This window comes from Gossypium raimondii, chromosome 8 (assembly GCF_025698545.1).
Source record: "Gossypium raimondii isolate GPD5lz chromosome 8, ASM2569854v1, whole genome shotgun sequence".
Lineage (NCBI taxonomy): Eukaryota > Viridiplantae > Streptophyta > Magnoliopsida > Malvales > Malvaceae > Gossypium > Gossypium raimondii.
The window spans coordinates 59,947,539-59,963,058 of NC_068572.1; the positions used below are offsets into that span (position 1 = coordinate 59,947,539).

The 15,520-nt window shown below is 35.4% G+C and overlaps 3 protein-coding genes across 4 annotated transcripts; 1 reads left to right on the plus strand and 2 right to left on the minus strand.

Annotated features, from left to right (window-relative positions):
* On the plus strand, nt 1–8,077 carry LOC105792690 (protein TOPLESS-RELATED PROTEIN 2). Its single transcript, XM_012621387.2, has 25 exons — nt 1–822; nt 1,162–1,341; nt 1,507–1,620; nt 1,702–1,860; nt 2,008–2,188; nt 2,271–2,400; nt 2,493–2,602; nt 2,676–2,814; nt 2,904–3,013; nt 3,187–3,256; nt 3,358–3,431; nt 3,509–3,604; nt 3,686–3,781; nt 3,923–4,050; nt 4,354–4,588; nt 4,666–4,833; nt 4,910–5,011; nt 5,093–5,239; nt 5,407–5,517; nt 5,608–5,790; nt 5,878–6,006; nt 6,319–6,414; nt 6,602–6,787; nt 7,510–7,682; nt 7,775–8,077. Exons 1-25 carry the CDS (start codon nt 743–745, stop codon nt 7,965–7,967), a joined length of 3,390 nt encoding a protein of 1,129 aa, XP_012476841.1. The 5' UTR covers nt 1–742; the 3' UTR covers nt 7,968–8,077.
* A 1,662-nt stretch (nt 8,078–9,739) lies between these two features.
* On the minus strand, nt 9,740–12,965 carry LOC105792691 (uncharacterized). Of its 2 annotated transcripts, none has more exons than XM_012621389.2 (5): nt 12,753–12,965; nt 11,709–12,231; nt 11,463–11,618; nt 10,200–11,341; nt 9,740–10,105 (listed from the first exon to the last, which is right to left on the minus strand). In XM_012621389.2, the coding sequence occupies exons 1-5, from the start codon at nt 12,864–12,866 to the stop codon at nt 10,025–10,027; spliced, it is 2,016 nt and encodes a 671-aa protein (XP_012476843.1). In that variant the 5' UTR covers nt 12,867–12,965; the 3' UTR covers nt 9,740–10,024. The 2 variants fall into 2 exon arrangements, with proteins under 2 accessions (XP_012476843.1, XP_012476842.1); XM_012621388.2 differs by having other exon boundaries at nt 9,740–10,108.
* Nucleotides 12,966–14,132: 1,167 nt separating this feature from the next.
* LOC105793738 (uncharacterized) lies at nt 14,133–15,233 on the minus strand. Its single transcript, XM_052634294.1, has 2 exons — nt 15,041–15,233; nt 14,133–14,634 (listed from the first exon to the last, which is right to left on the minus strand). The coding sequence occupies exons 1-2, from the start codon at nt 15,142–15,144 to the stop codon at nt 14,313–14,315; spliced, it is 426 nt and encodes a 141-aa protein (XP_052490254.1). The 5' UTR covers nt 15,145–15,233; the 3' UTR covers nt 14,133–14,312.
* Nucleotides 15,234–15,520: the final 287 nt, after the last annotated feature.

Below are 15,520 nucleotides of genomic sequence, written 5' to 3' on the forward strand. Positions count from 1 at the left end.
ATTTTGTATTTGTATGAGAGACATAAAAAGAAAAAAAGAAAGAAAGAAAAAGTCCAACAGAGCTTTGTCCTAATCTTACAAACAAAAAGATACAGACAGGGAAAGAGAATCAAAGTTTGAGTTTTCCCCTTTTTTTAAAAAATTTTTTTTTTCAGACAAAAGTTAAGGTGGTTGTAGAAAAAAAAACAAGGAAAAAAGAACCCTAACCCTGTTTTTAGTTTTTTTTACTCTGCTTGCTCTTTCATGGTGCTACAGCAAAGGCCAAAACTTTACTCTTTTTAATTTTTTTTTCTCTAGTAAAGCTTAGAAGTTTCAGACTTTTGGTGTTGTTGTGAGTGAAGTTCAAGCTTTAGTTAACTCTCTCACACTTTGTTGGATCTTTTATTTAAGGTGAAATGAAATTAGGGTTTATGTGAAAGGTTGAAAAAAGGGGGTTTTTTTAAAGGGCTCTTTTTGCTTATTTATTGTTTTAATAATTTGGGTTTTTGTTGTTTTGGCCAGAAAGGTTTTGGTATTTTGATTTGCAGCTTGTTAGTTGGGAAAAGTGAAATTAGAGTGTTTAATGATTGATTTTGAAGGCAGTTAAAGGAATGCCATTTCTGGGTATTTTGTTAGGGTCTTTATGAATTGTTAGGGTTTTTTTTTTGTTTGGTGTGGTGGTTTTTTGGGTTAATTTTAAAAAAATTAATTTCTTGGTTCACCATTAATATTTGAGCTGGAGCGATTAGGAGTACCCGGGACAATGTCTTCCTTAAGTAGGGAGCTGGTCTTTTTGATATTACAGTTCCTTGATGAGGAAAAATTCAAGGAAACTGTTCATAAGTAAGTTGATTATTTCTTTTGCTATATTGATTCATGTTAATTTTCTTTGTTTTTTTTTGGCTTTTGAGATAGGTTAGAAGATTATGCCCTAAGAGTGTTTTTTTTAGATCATGTTATGTGATTTGTTAAAAACCTTGTAGACTTGTAGTTAATGCTTTTTTTGTGTTGCAAATGGTGAGAAATCATGGATATTTTGATTAGCAATATAGAAATGTGCTTTGTTAGTAGCTGAAAAAGCATTGGTACCCTTTATGTGGTAGGCTTTTTAGTTCATTGACTTTGACCAGTTTTCGAGTCCTTGTTTAATGTCTTGTTTTGCATGGTTTGCTTGAATTATAGGTTAGAACAAGAGTCTGGTTTTTTCTTCAATATGAAACATTTTGAAGATCAAGTCCAGGCTGGTGAATGGGATGAAGTCGAGCGTTATCTATGTGGGTTCACTAAGGTTGAAGATAACCGTTACTCGATGAAGATTTTCTTTGAAATTAGAAAGCAGAAGTATTTGGAAGCTCTCGACAGGTGAGCACTTATTGTATTGCTGTTAATCTCTTGTTTGTTGATGTTTAGGATTCACGAACTATGTGTTTCCAATTATAATTTCTGAAGTGAATGGTGTCAAAGATAATGCAAAGGGTCATATTTCTTTTGTATGGTTGGATTAATCTATGCATTATCTTCTACCAGGCAGGATCGAGCAAAGGCTGTTGAAATTCTTGTAAAGGATCTGAAGGTTTTTGCATCCTTTAACGAGGAACTTTTTAAAGAGATTACGCAGTTGCTTACTCTTGATAACTTTAGGTGTGTACTCTTGCATTCCTTTGTTCTTAATTGCTACTTGATTGAATTATGCTAAATTTTCTGTTTGTATTCTGTTATCAGACAAAATGAGCAGCTTTCAAAATATGGTGACACGAAATCTGCTCGGAATATCATGCTTGTAGAGCTTAAGAAGCTGATTGAAGCAAATCCCTTATTTCGCGATAAGCTTGCATTCCCAGCTTTTAAAAGTTCACGACTAAGGACCTTAATAAACCAGAGGTGACTTTTACTTATTCTATGGTCGTTTTGAGTGTTTCCGTGTTAATACCTTGATACTTGTAGAAATGGTACATAGAACAATTGATAAAATTGACTCTAGATTGGTACGGTCTCTGTGAGCTCATTTTTCTCTGTTGAATTTTTCAGTCTGAATTGGCAGCATCAGCTATGCAAGAATCCTCGTCCAAACCCTGACATTAAAACTCTTTTTATGGATCATTCTTGTTCTCCCTCTACTAATGGTGCTCGTCCTCCTCCACCAACTAGCAGTCCTCTTGTCGGACCAATTCCCAAGGCTGGGACATTCCCTCCCATCGGTGCTCATGTTGTAAGTATTTTGCATTATTTTTTCTCATACAAAATATATACATCATTCTTAAAAAAAATTCTTGGATAACTCCGATGTGCAGCCATTTCAGCCTGTCGTTTCCCCATCTTCTGGTGCTATTGCGGGGTGGATCTCAAGTGGTAATCCTTCTTTACCTCATGCGGCTGCTGTGGCGGCAGGTCCTCCTGGTCTTGTCCAGCCTTCTAATGCAGGTAGGAACAATGCAATTGGTTTTTGGTGTCTTTGTATAATAATGTTTCGGCAAACTTGCATTATTTGACTATTTTTTGCCTCGATGGTTCAGCTGCATTTCTTAAGCATCCGAGGACACCATCTGGTATGCCAGGAATGGATTATCAGTCAGCCGATTCAGATCATTTGATGAAGCGCATTCGTACTGGCCAACCTGACGAGGTACAGATATATTGTGCAATTTCCCGGGTTTCCTCAGTTTTTTTTACTCATCTAAATACAATGGCTTTTGCAGGTATCCTTTTCTGGTATCGCACATACTCCCAATGTGTACTCACAAGATGACATTCCAAAAACCGTTGTGCGTGCTCTTAATCAAGGGTCTAATGTCATGAGCATGGACTTTCATCCTCATCAACAAACTATTCTCCTAGGTAAATATATATTTTTTCTTCTTCATGTCACTTTGCTATGAACTTCTAAAAATTTTAGCACGTGTTGATGGATTTACTTTTTATTTTAGTTGGCACGAATGTTGGTGACATCAGCCTTTGGGAAGTAGGATCTCGAGAAAGATTGGCCCATAAACTGTTTAAAGTTTGGGATATCTCAGCTGCTTCCATGCCTTTGCAGGTACTCTACAATTTCCTCTGGTTTTACCAATTCATCATTCTTTGTCAATTCTTACCAATTATACCTTCCTACCATATAAAACACAGACAAAGATACGCTTGGAACTTGAATGATGATCTGATATCAGTAACCTTTGACCTAACATTGATCTTTCTGTCTTTATTCTACACCAGACAGCTCTATTGAACGACGCTGTGATATCAGTCAACCGATGTGTTTGGGCACCTGATGGACTTATGCTTGGTAAGCTTTGCTTGAAACTTGAATACTGTTTGATCTCCCTGTCTCCCCTTCCTCGAAGTTGCTTTTATATGTTCTCGAATCAAATATTGCTTTTTCTATAGGTGTTGCATTTTCAAAACATATAGTCCAGATATATCAGTATAATTCAACTGGAGAATTAAGATCGCATTTGGAGGTAAGCCTATCACATGTAACAATATATATTGGAATTCACAAAGTAGAAGGTCATGAACAGCTTATTATATCTTTTAGATTGATGCTCATGTTGGAGGTGTTAACGACATAGCATTTGCTTATCCCAACAAGCAATTTTGTATCATTACTTGTGGTGACGATAAGACGATCAAGGTATTAACTTTTGACCATATTTAATATTTGTAGGTTGAATAGAATGTGTTTATTGATATTGAAATGTTTTGTGTTTGGCAGGTATGGGATACTGTAGGTGGACGTAGACTTCATATTTTTGAAGGCCATGAAGCTCCTGTATATTCTGTTTGCCCTCATTATAAGGAAAATATTCAGGTAAATCTCAATTAGAAATTACTATTACCATTCTACTCTTTGTTTCTGCTTCTGGTATTCGTTCATGGTTGTTCCGCAGAATTTTGGCCTGTAAATTTCATTTCCATCCTCATAGTTTACAAACTGTTTCTCTATGAGCAGTTTATTTTCTCCACTGCCATTGATGGGAAGATTAAAGCTTGGTTATATGATTGCTTGGGGTCTAGAGTGGACTATGATGCTCCCGGACTTTGGTGTACGACAATGGCTTATAGCGCTGATGGAACTAGGTAAAAATGTTAATTTTTTGGAGAGATGGCTCTTTCATATATAAATATACACATATTTATTTGGAAGTCTTGGCATGTTTCCACGTATACATGTACATAATTAACCATTGCATTATTCGTATTTTAGATGCATCTGAACTATTTCAAATTAAGAAGATTGTAGTTTATTTTCCCTTGGTTCATCTGACCCTGAAAAATAGTTCATTTTAGATGGTGTCTGATCTTGTTTTAAGGCTTATTTCGATGTTATTTATGTTCAAGCTTGATATACATATGAGCAAAAACTCGGATTTATTCCCGTAGGCTTTTCTCTTGTGGAACAAGTAAAGACGGTGAATCCCATTTAGTCGAGTGGAATGAGAGTGAAGGAGCAATCAAAAGAACATATTCTGGTTTTAGGAAGCGTTCATTAGGTGTTGTCCAGTTCGACACAACAAGGAACAGGTTCTTAGCAGCCGGCGATGAATTCCAAATTAAGTTTTGGGACATGGATAATACTGCCATGTTGACAGCTGTTGACGCAGACGGCGGGTTGCCTGTTAGTATTGTTACAGTTTTTTTTCCCCACAAGTAGGTTTAAGTTGCTTGTAATAATCCATTTTAATCCTTTTACAGGCCAGTCCAAGACTACGGTTCAACAAGGAAGGGTCGTTGTTGGCTGTTACAACTAGTGATAATGGTATCAAAATCTTGGCTAACAGTGATGGTTCACGCTTGATACGAATGTTGGAGAGTAGGGGCGTTGATAAAAGTCGAGGCCCTTCTGAACCTGTCAATTCTAAGGTAGTTTTCTGCTTCGGTTTTAATTATTCCTCAGGTTTCGCAATGCTATGTAAATTCATACACTTTTTTTGCGCAGCCATTGATCATTAACGCACTTGGTCCTGTGGGAAATGCTGCCATTCCACCATCCCTTGAACGCCCTGATAGAGTCCCAACTGCTGTATCCATTAGCAGTCTTGTATGTTCAACCTGCTGTTTCAGTTGCGTTTTATCTTCGGTCTTACCGGGGTTCCTAATTTCATTTGGGTGTCATTCACAGGGTACAATGGAAAACAGCCGGCTTGTTGATGTTAAGCCACGAATTTCCGATGATGCAGACAAGATAAAGGGCTGGCGAATTCCTGACATTATTGATCCCTCTCACCTGAAAGTCCTACGATTATCTGATGCCATAACAGCAGGAAAGGTAGGTACTTAGAAGAATGTGATTAGTTCTCGGATTTTAGTACATTAGGCATAAGTTTTACATGTGTATATCTTCATGTATTCACAAACGTAATTGTTCTATATATTTTATCCAACTTCTAGGTTTCTATATTCCCGTAATCGAGGGTTACCAATCTTTGATTGCAGGTTGTGAGGCTGTTATATACCAACTCTGGTCTTGCTCTTTTGGCCCTTGCATCGAATGCTGTTCACAAGCTTTGGAAATGGCAGCGTAGTGAAAGGAGTCCCTTAGGCAAGGTGTGTCTTGTGTCTTAAAATAAGAAAAGCTGTATTTCTTAGTTATTAACATATATTTTCTAATATTTCTTTCATCTCTAAACCTTGAAGGCTACTGCATATGTTGCACCGCAATTGTGGCAGCCACCTAGTGGCACTCCTATGACAAATGATATAAACGAGACTAAACCTGCTGAAGAATCTGCTGCGTGCATTGCATTATCTAAAAATGATTCTTATGTTATGTCCGCCTCGGGAGGGAAGGTTTCTTTGTTCAACATGATGACATTCAAGGTCTACGAATGCAGTTTTCACTTGTTTCCTGTTATATGTTGATTGAAGTTTTTGACATTGCTTACACAACGGGTTAATTCTTTACAGGTGATGACCACCTTTATGTCCCCTCCTCCTGAAGCCACGTTCTTGGCATTTCATCCACAAGACAATAATATTATCGCGATTGGCATGGAAGACTCCACAATTCAAATTTACAATGTCCGAGTCGATGAGGTGAAACATAATTATATAGAAACTTCTCGATTTATATTTGGTTAGGACAATTTTGTTGGAGTAGGAAAATGCTAATTTGTTGCATTTATCAAATCCTTTTTAGCATTTTTTATACAAGTCCTACTATTCATAACCCCCAAACCCTTAAATCGAAGGATAATACGTGGTTAAGTGTGCTTGAACCACGTCCTCATGGTTGTTGCAACAACGGTGCTGAAGCTAAAATATTTCACAGAAAGTCAAAAGCTTATTGTATCATTTCCCTAATAACATTCAGCTTCTGGTCTGACGTTCTGCTGTTGTTTTTTGCAGGTCAAAACCAAACTCAAGGGCCACCAAAATCGGATAACCGGACTTGCCTTTTCACAAACTTTGAATTCTCTGGTGTCTTCAGGGGCTGATGCACAGGTTAGTCATTGATTGAATGAATATTGTATAATGCCGTGTCTGAAAGCCATGTTCAACGTATTGGGTAACATGGGACATACCCATATCCAAGATTCACCCCAAGTTCGAGTAACATGGAACAACTGTCAATTTTACAGTTTTCTTATACATAATTTAACTGTTTAATATGACTTCATTTCGCTTGCAGTTATGTGTTTGGAGCATAGATGGATGGGAGAAAAAAAAATCGAGGTTCATACAAGCTCCGGCTGGTCGTCAATCTCCGCTAGCAGGAGAAACCAAAGTCCAGTTTCACAATGACCAAACTCATCTATTGGTTGTCCACGAGAGCCAAATAGCCATTTATGACAGCAAGCTCGAATGTTTACGCTCAGTAAGTTGTTTACCTCGCATTATTTTCCTTGTATTGTAGTTCATCATATTTCTTTGGGGAACTCTTTTACAAGAACATGACTAATGTGGGAATAAGGTAACAAAAACATCAGTTATTACTATTATCGGGATCTATCTGGTCTGAAGTTCCGAACTTGAGTTGTGGTCTTTGGGTAAAATTACCATAGAGGCCTCTATACTAAGAGTCGGGTTGCATTTTGCCCCCTCTAAAATGGGCAAATTAATCTCTGTTAGATCAAAGAGCAAACTGATCTTTCTGTTAAAAATCTCATTTAAAACTACTATTAAAAATTGGTTCCTGTATGTTAGCATGAGGTACGCGTGGCACGTCACATGTCATTGTCTGGTTATTTCATTAACCACGTCAGTTTTCAACAGTACAAATAGATGAAATTTTTAATAGAAAGGTTGCTCTTTGATTTAGCGTACATGGACTAATTTGTCTATTTTCTGAGTAGAGGGGGCAAAATGCAATCTTGGCTCGGGCTTTCATGGTACTTTTACCGTGATCTTTGCTCTTTGGAAAAACAGTAGCAGATTTTTCCAGCAAGTTTTTATTTGCTCGTTGTATGTTTCCAGTTTTTATTTGGACGAGTTTTTAGCGTTGTCTATGCATGAAAAATTATATATATTGTTTTTATTCATTTTCAATACCCGTTTCGATCGTATGATTTTATAAACAGCTGATCTTCATTTTTGCAGTGGTCTCCAAAAGAGTCATTAAATGCTCCCATTTCGAGTGCAATATATTCTTGCGATGGCTCACTGGTTTATGCCGGTTTTTGTGACGGCGCCATTGGAGTTTTTGATTCCGATAACTTGAGACTCAGATGTCGAATAGCACCTTCGGCTTACATACCTTCGTTATCCGTCAGGTAGCATATATAGCAGGTGTTCGTAACTTATAGTAGTTTTACGTACAACTGTTTTAACAGCAAACATTGACAAAAAAATGAACTTTCTGCAGTGGCAGCAACGGTGCAGCCTACGCCGTGGTCATAGCAGCTCACCCATCGGAACCAAACCAGATTGCTCTCGGGATGAGTGATGGAGCGGTTCACGTAATCGAACCCTCTCAAGATAATGGATCCCATAATCCATCAAATTCATCTAATCCTTCATTAACTGTTAAACAACCAACAGAGTTACCTTCTAGGTGAATATTATTAATGTAGATACAAAAAAAAAAAGAACTCCGTTTACTTTTGTAATCAATTTGCCTTAAAACCACTCCCCAATGTTATGTAATATTCATTGTAATTTTCTTTTACTACTTCGCTTGTTTTTTTATTTGCCTTTTCTACCAAGCAACCTTTAAGACTTATGCATATGCAAAAATTAGCCGGTTGGACCGAACCGGAGGTCGAACTTTTACAATGTGGCCTTCGGGATATTGGTTCATCTCTCATTACTTGCAAAAAAAACCTTGGCTTTTGGGATGCCAAACTAGTTGGAACTGCTTTGATGGATCAATCCACATATTTTACTGTTTTGGTGAATGAGTTTTTAGTAGTGAACTAAAAGGTGCATTATTAGCTTAATATTAGCAGTGTTTTCAATTTATGGGATTTTTTTAGACAATATTTAACTTTACTTATAATATTTTTCCATTATTTAAATTGGGGAAAAGACGTGCTTTTCTTTTTGGTGAAGAAATAAACACCACATCACATTGAGCTCATATAAAACGAAAGCATTTCTATCTGTATTAGACTTCAAAAGTTTCAAGAAAATTCGAACGTTACGATCTATTTCCTAGAAAATTTGAATGTTACGATCCTTGAAGGTTATGATCCTTATCAGTTGCCATTTTAGCTAGTGAACCTACAATTCAACTGACTATGTTGAATGGTTTTGGCTACTTTTAAATTATCCGTTTGGATCAATACTCTATCAAGCCCACTTTTGTAGGAGAGCCAAGCCATCTAAAATCTCTTGGAGTTAACCCTCAAATCATGATTATATCCAAAGATCCACCTTCTATTTGATTTTCGCAACACGGAAAAAACGTGCTTTAAGCATATATGAACTTCTCTTTCCTTTAGTTGCTAATGGTTCCAGTTATGCTAAAATTTAATCTTTTTAGATATAACGACAATGGTCCTCGGATTGGGCATAATCTATTTTTATGGAATCTGTACTTTGGGAATTGATGTTTGATAAAATCTCTTTTCACGTGATAGTTTATTGAGTTTTCAAATTGAATCGATGATCGAACTAATTAAACTAATTATTCACTCTTTAAATGCTCAAATTTTAAAAAATAAAAATTCAGAAAAAGAAGATCCGAAAAAGAAAAAGAAAAAATGAGCACAAATAAATAAGAAATTTAATGTATATAACAGGTGGGAGACACACCCCATTTAGCAAATCTATCACATGTTTCAAGTTAGCTTTTGACGGCTTAAGAGGAAACCAAATAAGATAATGACGATGCTAATCCACTATGTCTCTCACCCATATTCAACTACTTGAAACATGTGATAGATTTGTGAAATGGGTATGTCATCATTATATTTTTAATATCATGTTTAATTGTTAGGTTCATTGTAGGCGAAAAGATTTCTCTAACCTTTTTCAATTTCAAATTTGAATAAATTGATTTTTTAAAATTAAAATAAGTATCTTTGTCAATTTCAAAAGTTAGTAAATAATTTTAATCGGTCTTTTTGGCCTTAATTTTAAAAAATTATTAAAATCAAATTGATAAAATTGATGAAAAACATTGACGCCCCACTTGATTGCTGTCCTTTTTTTAGAAATTGATAAAGATTAAATTGCTTTGATTTTTGTAGAGGACCAATTTACTCGGTTTTTGTAGAGTTCTTTTTACCCATGATTTTTACAGTTTGGAATAAAAGGTTGGAATGCAGTTAAAAATTAACCCAGATTTGCAAAGAAAGTGGAGGACTATATTATAGAGAAGGCAAAATAATGAACTGTGTAACAGTGCCTTGTATTATATTGTAAACGCAAGTGTTGGAGAGAAAATCAGAGATGAAATTGTAAAACATCTTTATGATGTTGATGAGCCAAATAAAATGGTCTCTCTTACATCTTAGGACTCACTATTAGCAAAATAATGGACTGTAAAATGGAAAAGAAAAAAAATAAAACATCATTGTTTTTCCAGTTTTGCTAGAAAAAAAAAAAAAACCCAATGGAGACCAACAAACCAAGGTTTGAATCCCTTCATCATCATTATCACATGCTTGTTTCAGTTTTGCTTCTCTGCTTCTTCATTGTTCATACAATTCTGTGGCAATGATTGCAAGGCTGTTCTGCTCTTCCCAAATGGCTGCTGCACTCATAAAAAAAAAAAAACCCAAATTACTGTCACTGAACCATTTCAAAGTATTTCTATGTTACTTGGAGAGTGAAAGTAACCTCACCTTATTGAGATTATCATCTTCTTTGTTCTTCATATTGTCATTGATCTCTAGTTTGTTAAACATCTTGGTTAGCTTCATTAGTTTCCTTAGGCTCAAATCTTCCAAATTCTGCATGGTACCCTCATCAATGACGTTCTTGTTTTTCTTCACCTTCTTCACAACATCAATGTTCTCCTTGCTGATGTTCTCCTCCGGGATTGTTGTCTGTTTCTTGCTTGATGATTTCCTTGGTTGAGAAAGTTGAGGTTTCAATGGTGATGGCAATGGTACTGAGGTGGTGGTTGAAATAATCTCAGTTGTCTCTCCAAATTCAACCTCTGGCATTACACCAACATCGATCAATGCTTCTGGATCCTGCACTTGGAAATCATCATCCACAACAGATTGGGAAGCATTGTGGAATGAATTCACAGGGATTGTTTTGGCTTCGGTTACATTTGCATCAACCAATGCTGCTTCATTCACCACATTAGTCATTAGATCCTCATCAGCTACAGATCCATCATCGATGTTTGAATCGCCAAGGACATCATCATCAGATTCTTCGTCCACCATATTAGTCATTGGATCATCATTAGATGCTTCATTTCCCTTTTTCGCTGAGGAATCAATATGATCTTCAGGGAGAACTGAAGGAACATCTTGAGATACTTCGCCCTCGGCATACTCTTTAGCTTTCGGAAGTATGGTTAGATCATCATGTACTGCTTCAATTTCCTGTGGAGCTTGATTAGCATGCTCTTCTACACTAACAGCCTCCACTGGTGAAGAATGATCCAAGACTTCCTCAGATATATCCTCAGCATTTGCAACCAGTACTTCAGGCTCATCAACTACCAATTCCTCATGGGAAACAACATCATCGGTGTCATCAGCTACCGATTTCTCAGGTAAGCTCTCGATTTCAGGTGCATCTTCGGAAACAGCAGCATCATTGGTTCCATCAGCTGCCAATTCTTGAGAAACAGCAGCATCATAGGTCTCATCAGCCACCAATTCTTCAGTAACAACAGCATCGTTGGTCTCATCAGCCACCAATTCTTCAGATACAGCAGCATCATTGGTCTCATCAGCTACCAATTCCTCATTCGGCGTGCTCACAGTCTCATATGAGTCTTCAAAGACAGCATTATCATCACAACCTGAAGTGTGACAACCATTTTCAAAGAGAACGAAATAGATGGCTTGAGAAAACAAACTGCACAAATAGGTTGCCATAGTTCAATAAATGTTAAAAGAGTTAAAAGCAAATAGCTTTCATACCCTTTGGACCTTCAGGCTCATCAATCTTGTCATTAAGGGAGATCAGTGTCCCATTACTTCCTCCATTTTCACACTTGCTATTTTCCTCAACATCATCTTTAAAATCCCTTTCATCTTCAAGAGATGCACTTAAATTTCGAGCCAATGGTAACTCTTCTGTAAACATATTCAAATTCATGAGATGAACAAATAAAAAAACCTGAAAAATCAAAATGCCAAATTCATTCAACACAAAGAAAAACATACCAGATTGGCCATTGTTGTTTTGAACTTCACTTTCCACCATTTCATCAGCCTTCACGGGCTCCATTTTTTCACTCTCTTTTAAACTCAACCCTTCCATACACTTCTCCAGTAACCTCACCGACCGCCTTGTTCCGTAGCCAGTCTGCAATGTATCCTCAACTTTCCTCCTTGTAGATCCCACTCCAGGCCTTCTCCTACCACTCTGCAAAGCTGGAGTCTCAACCAAATCACTCTTTTTTTGATCCTTAACTTCAGATTCAATTTTCTTAGCCCTCCTGCTGGTGTTAGTAGTCACCGCAGGAGTCTCAGTCACATTCAGGTTCTTGTTTTCTTCATCCAATTCAGCTGTTCTTCTTGTCACTTTTCGGGTTCGGACAGTCGATTGTGCAGTTTGATGCTCTTCCTTGGTAGGTTTTCTCCGAGTTGATGTCCTGGAAATAGTAGAGGGGATTTCTTGTGATGTTTTATTCATGGTCTTTTCTGGGGATTGAGATTGACTCTTGAACTCCTCAAGTCCTTCAACCTGTTACATCGATTTATTCAGATCATTACAAAAAGGAAATTGGGAATTTTCAAGAAAATGAGCCTTCTAAAAAGAATCAATTAAAGGAAATGATTATTGTTATTATTTAAATGAATTATTATTTTCTGATGGTAACCATTTCACTATCAAAGAAGACAACAGTAGGCAAATGGATTCTAAAAAAAAAGTTCTTTTCCTTACAAATCTATTGATTTTCCCTTTTCCCTTGTTTTCTTGGCAACCAAACAGAAAAAAGAACCATTCAATCAAAGAATCCAAACTGTAAATTCATTGAAAAAATAAACTCTTAAACGAATTGCAGAAACCTTAAATAATCGAAATCGTTTCACATGAGAGATATTTAAGATTTAAAACTTTCAATCGAATAGAAGATACGCAGCTCCAGCTCTGATCTTCAAACTCTATCAAATTTTTTTCTTCGATCAATATATAAAAAGGTAAAGTTCAAAATAAAGAATAATGATAAATATAAAAAAAAAGATGAAAAAAAAGGAGCTTACAATCTCAAGAGCTTTGAGAGCATCAGCCATGGCAACATTGGTAATATTAGCTGGGATTTTGTTTCTCTTGCAAAGAAACTGAAGCTCTTTCCTTGTAAGGCAATCGAAATCCATTTTTTTTCAAAAGATCAAAGAAACAAACGGAGATAGTTTGTTTTTCTTTTTCTTGTTTGGTTACTGAGAAAAAAGTCTCTTTTTTTAGATGAAAGGAGGGAAGAAATGCCGGCCTTTTAAAGGTGTAATTTGTAAAGGATGAAAGAGACGTTGAGAGAAAACCCTAGAGATTATTTGACCGTTGGAGCGGCTGCATTTGAAATTTGAATTTAGGGTTTTCGAAATTTTTTAAAATTTGCCGGTTATTAAAATTTTCTTAAAGGATAATAAAATCCCCTTTTTTCCTCCTAAATAATAGTTAAGCCCAATTTTTTCTTAAAAAAAAATAAAAATAAAATTAAGGGCATGGTTTTCTTTTCCTAATTTCACATAAAAGAAACATAAAAACGTATTTTTGAAATAAAAATATTTAAAATAGTCTTTTAATAAATATTAAATTTATACATGAACTTTGGTCAAATGTGTAATTTGATACATGAACTTTGAATTTGGTACAATTATACATATAAAATATGAATCATGGTTTATATGTATACTTAGAATTTTAATTTTGATTTAATGTGCACATTTAGATAAATAAATACATTTATTTTCATATTGAATTAATTTAATTATTTTTGTGTGCAATATATGAACGTAAAATGATGTTAATTTGACAATGGTGTTAGTGATCTATGAAAATTGAATCAAATCAAAGTTTCATGTATAAAATCGTATAAAATCGAAATTCATGTATGACATTGCACATTAGATCAAAATTCATGTATAGCTTTAATATTTATCCTGTTTCTCTTGAGCTAGATATTAAGTTCATTCATCCTTTAATAGATCTAATCAATATTTTAAAAGGTTAAAATTTGATATTAGTCCCTATACTTAGACAAAAATTAAAATTTAGTCTTTGCACTTAAAAATTAAAATTAACTTCTCTTACTTTTGAGATTTAAAATTTTAGCCCAATTATTAATATTGTTAGTATTTTCTGTCAAAATTTACCAACTTAGCACGTTAATTAGACTATTCTCAATTCTCATATGGCGTTGCATATAATTGACAAAGTCGATAAATTTTAACAGAAATTACAAACAATTATAATGATTAGACTAAAATTTTAAAAAGTTCAATTTCAATGTTATTTGGGCTTTTAAGGCCCAAAACTTGTTAACACATTTTAGTTATTCATTATTCTTCATTTGTCTTTTATTATTTATTATTGTAAATTTATTTATAATATGGAAAATAGGCCGAACACTGAAGATTTTCATGAAAAATAATTAAAATATATATAAAAAGGAAAAAGAAACGAAAAACCCAATAATAATCCTTCAGTAAGAAAAATAATAATGAAAAGAAAATTAATTTTCACAATTTGACCCATGCCAACGCAACCACCAAATTGATTTTAAGACTAATGCACGCCGGAAAATCAACGAAAAAGATTTCCGATCAACTGAACTGTCGCTTGTTATAAGCATCTTCAGTTACAAAACCAGATTTCTGGATCGGGAATTGAGGTTGTGCCATGACTATGCCACCTTGATTCGGAATCTCTACATTGCTCGTGCCCTTCTCTTTCGAGTTTAGGGTTTGATAATAAAAGACTCCGAAAATGGAACTTACAGCAGCCAAGACAGCTCCGGTGGCAAACACTCCTGGTTTGATAACATAGCAGTAGTAGCCGCCGTTTTTCACAATTACTTCATCATGTCTATCATTCAGTGCTGCACCGGCTAGCAATAGACCCATGCCAATAATAAATGTAATATTCCTGCATCAACATGTCCCTGGGTATCAACATTCAGGTTACAGAAAAAGAAATCCAGAAAATTGAAGATCAATAAAAAAGTGAAGTCTCTAAGCATTATCAGTAGAGGTGTTCAAGCTAGACCTGTCACCCATATCTAACCGGTATCCGGCACCTTAGTTCAAGTTTCGAGTTAAAATGTGATTCTAAAAACCTTTAAAAGCTTGAACCTATCTATCCAAAAGCTCATTTCTTTGTTTAAAGAGTATTAAATATTAAAATTATTTTTATATTTTTTATTGTTTATAAATAGTAAAATTAATTCGGAGTTAAAAAATATAAATTCAAACTCGACTAAAAATAAACCAAGCTGAGGTGATTGGGTCAGGTGGTCGAGATGAACAACTCTAGGATTGTGATGGAAAATTACCATGAAATAATATAGAAGCAAAAAGCTCTAGTGAAGTGAGGTTCAGCGGTTCTTCTAATGCAGCAAAAACAGCCGGTGGCAACATTTATTATTATTTGAGCCATCAAAATCGTTGCTGCTGATATTATATGTGCTAAAAACAAGCGCAGGGCTCTGAGGATATGAACATTGTCTGAAGCTATCTAACTTCACTTGCGAAGCCTAAAAAACATAAACAAGAATTTAACACAGAACCCAATATACAAAACATAATTAAGAAAGCCTTAATCTATGCAAAAACAAAATGATGATGTTTTATGTTTCATTACCTTAACCCTTGTAACTTCAGCAGCAAAGCCAGCACCTGCTGACCCCAAAAGGGCCACAACAAAGCATAATATACCCATTTTGTCCATCTCTGATTACTTTCTCTCCTACACTTTCCTGGGAAAAAAACTAAGAATTTTCTGTTTGGTTGATGAGAAAATGGAAATTGTTTGT

Bases quoted from the DNA above. Each gene is read 5' to 3' on its own strand.
- LOC105792690 (XM_012621387.2), top strand. From the start codon at position 743: ATGTCTTCCTTAAGTAGGGAGCTGGTCTTTTTGATATTACAGTTCCTT. The intron at 1,621-1,701 runs GTGTGTACTCTT...TTCTGTTATCAG, and splicing joins CTTACTCTTGATAACTTTAG to ACAAAATGAGCAGCTTTCAA. The intron at 4,834-4,909 runs GTAGTTTTCTGC...TTTTTTGCGCAG, and splicing joins CTGAACCTGTCAATTCTAAG to CCATTGATCATTAACGCACT.
- LOC105793738 (XM_052634294.1), bottom strand. From the start codon at position 15,144: ATGGCTCAAATAATAATAAATGTTGCCACCGGCTGTTTTTGCTGCATT. The intron at 14,635-15,040 runs GTAATTTTCCAT...ATGTTGATGCAG, and splicing joins TGCTTCTATATTATTTCATG to GAATATTACATTTATTATTG.
- LOC105792691 (XM_012621388.2), bottom strand. From the start codon at position 12,866: ATGGATTTCGATTGCCTTACAAGGAAAGAGCTTCAGTTTCTTTGCAAG. The intron at 11,342-11,462 runs GTATGAAAGCTA...GTCACACTTCAG, and splicing joins TGAGCCTGAAGGTCCAAAGG to GTTGTGATGATAATGCTGTC. The intron at 10,109-10,199 runs GTGAGGTTACTT...TTATGAGTGCAG, and splicing joins AAGATGATAATCTCAATAAG to CAGCCATTTGGGAAGAGCAG.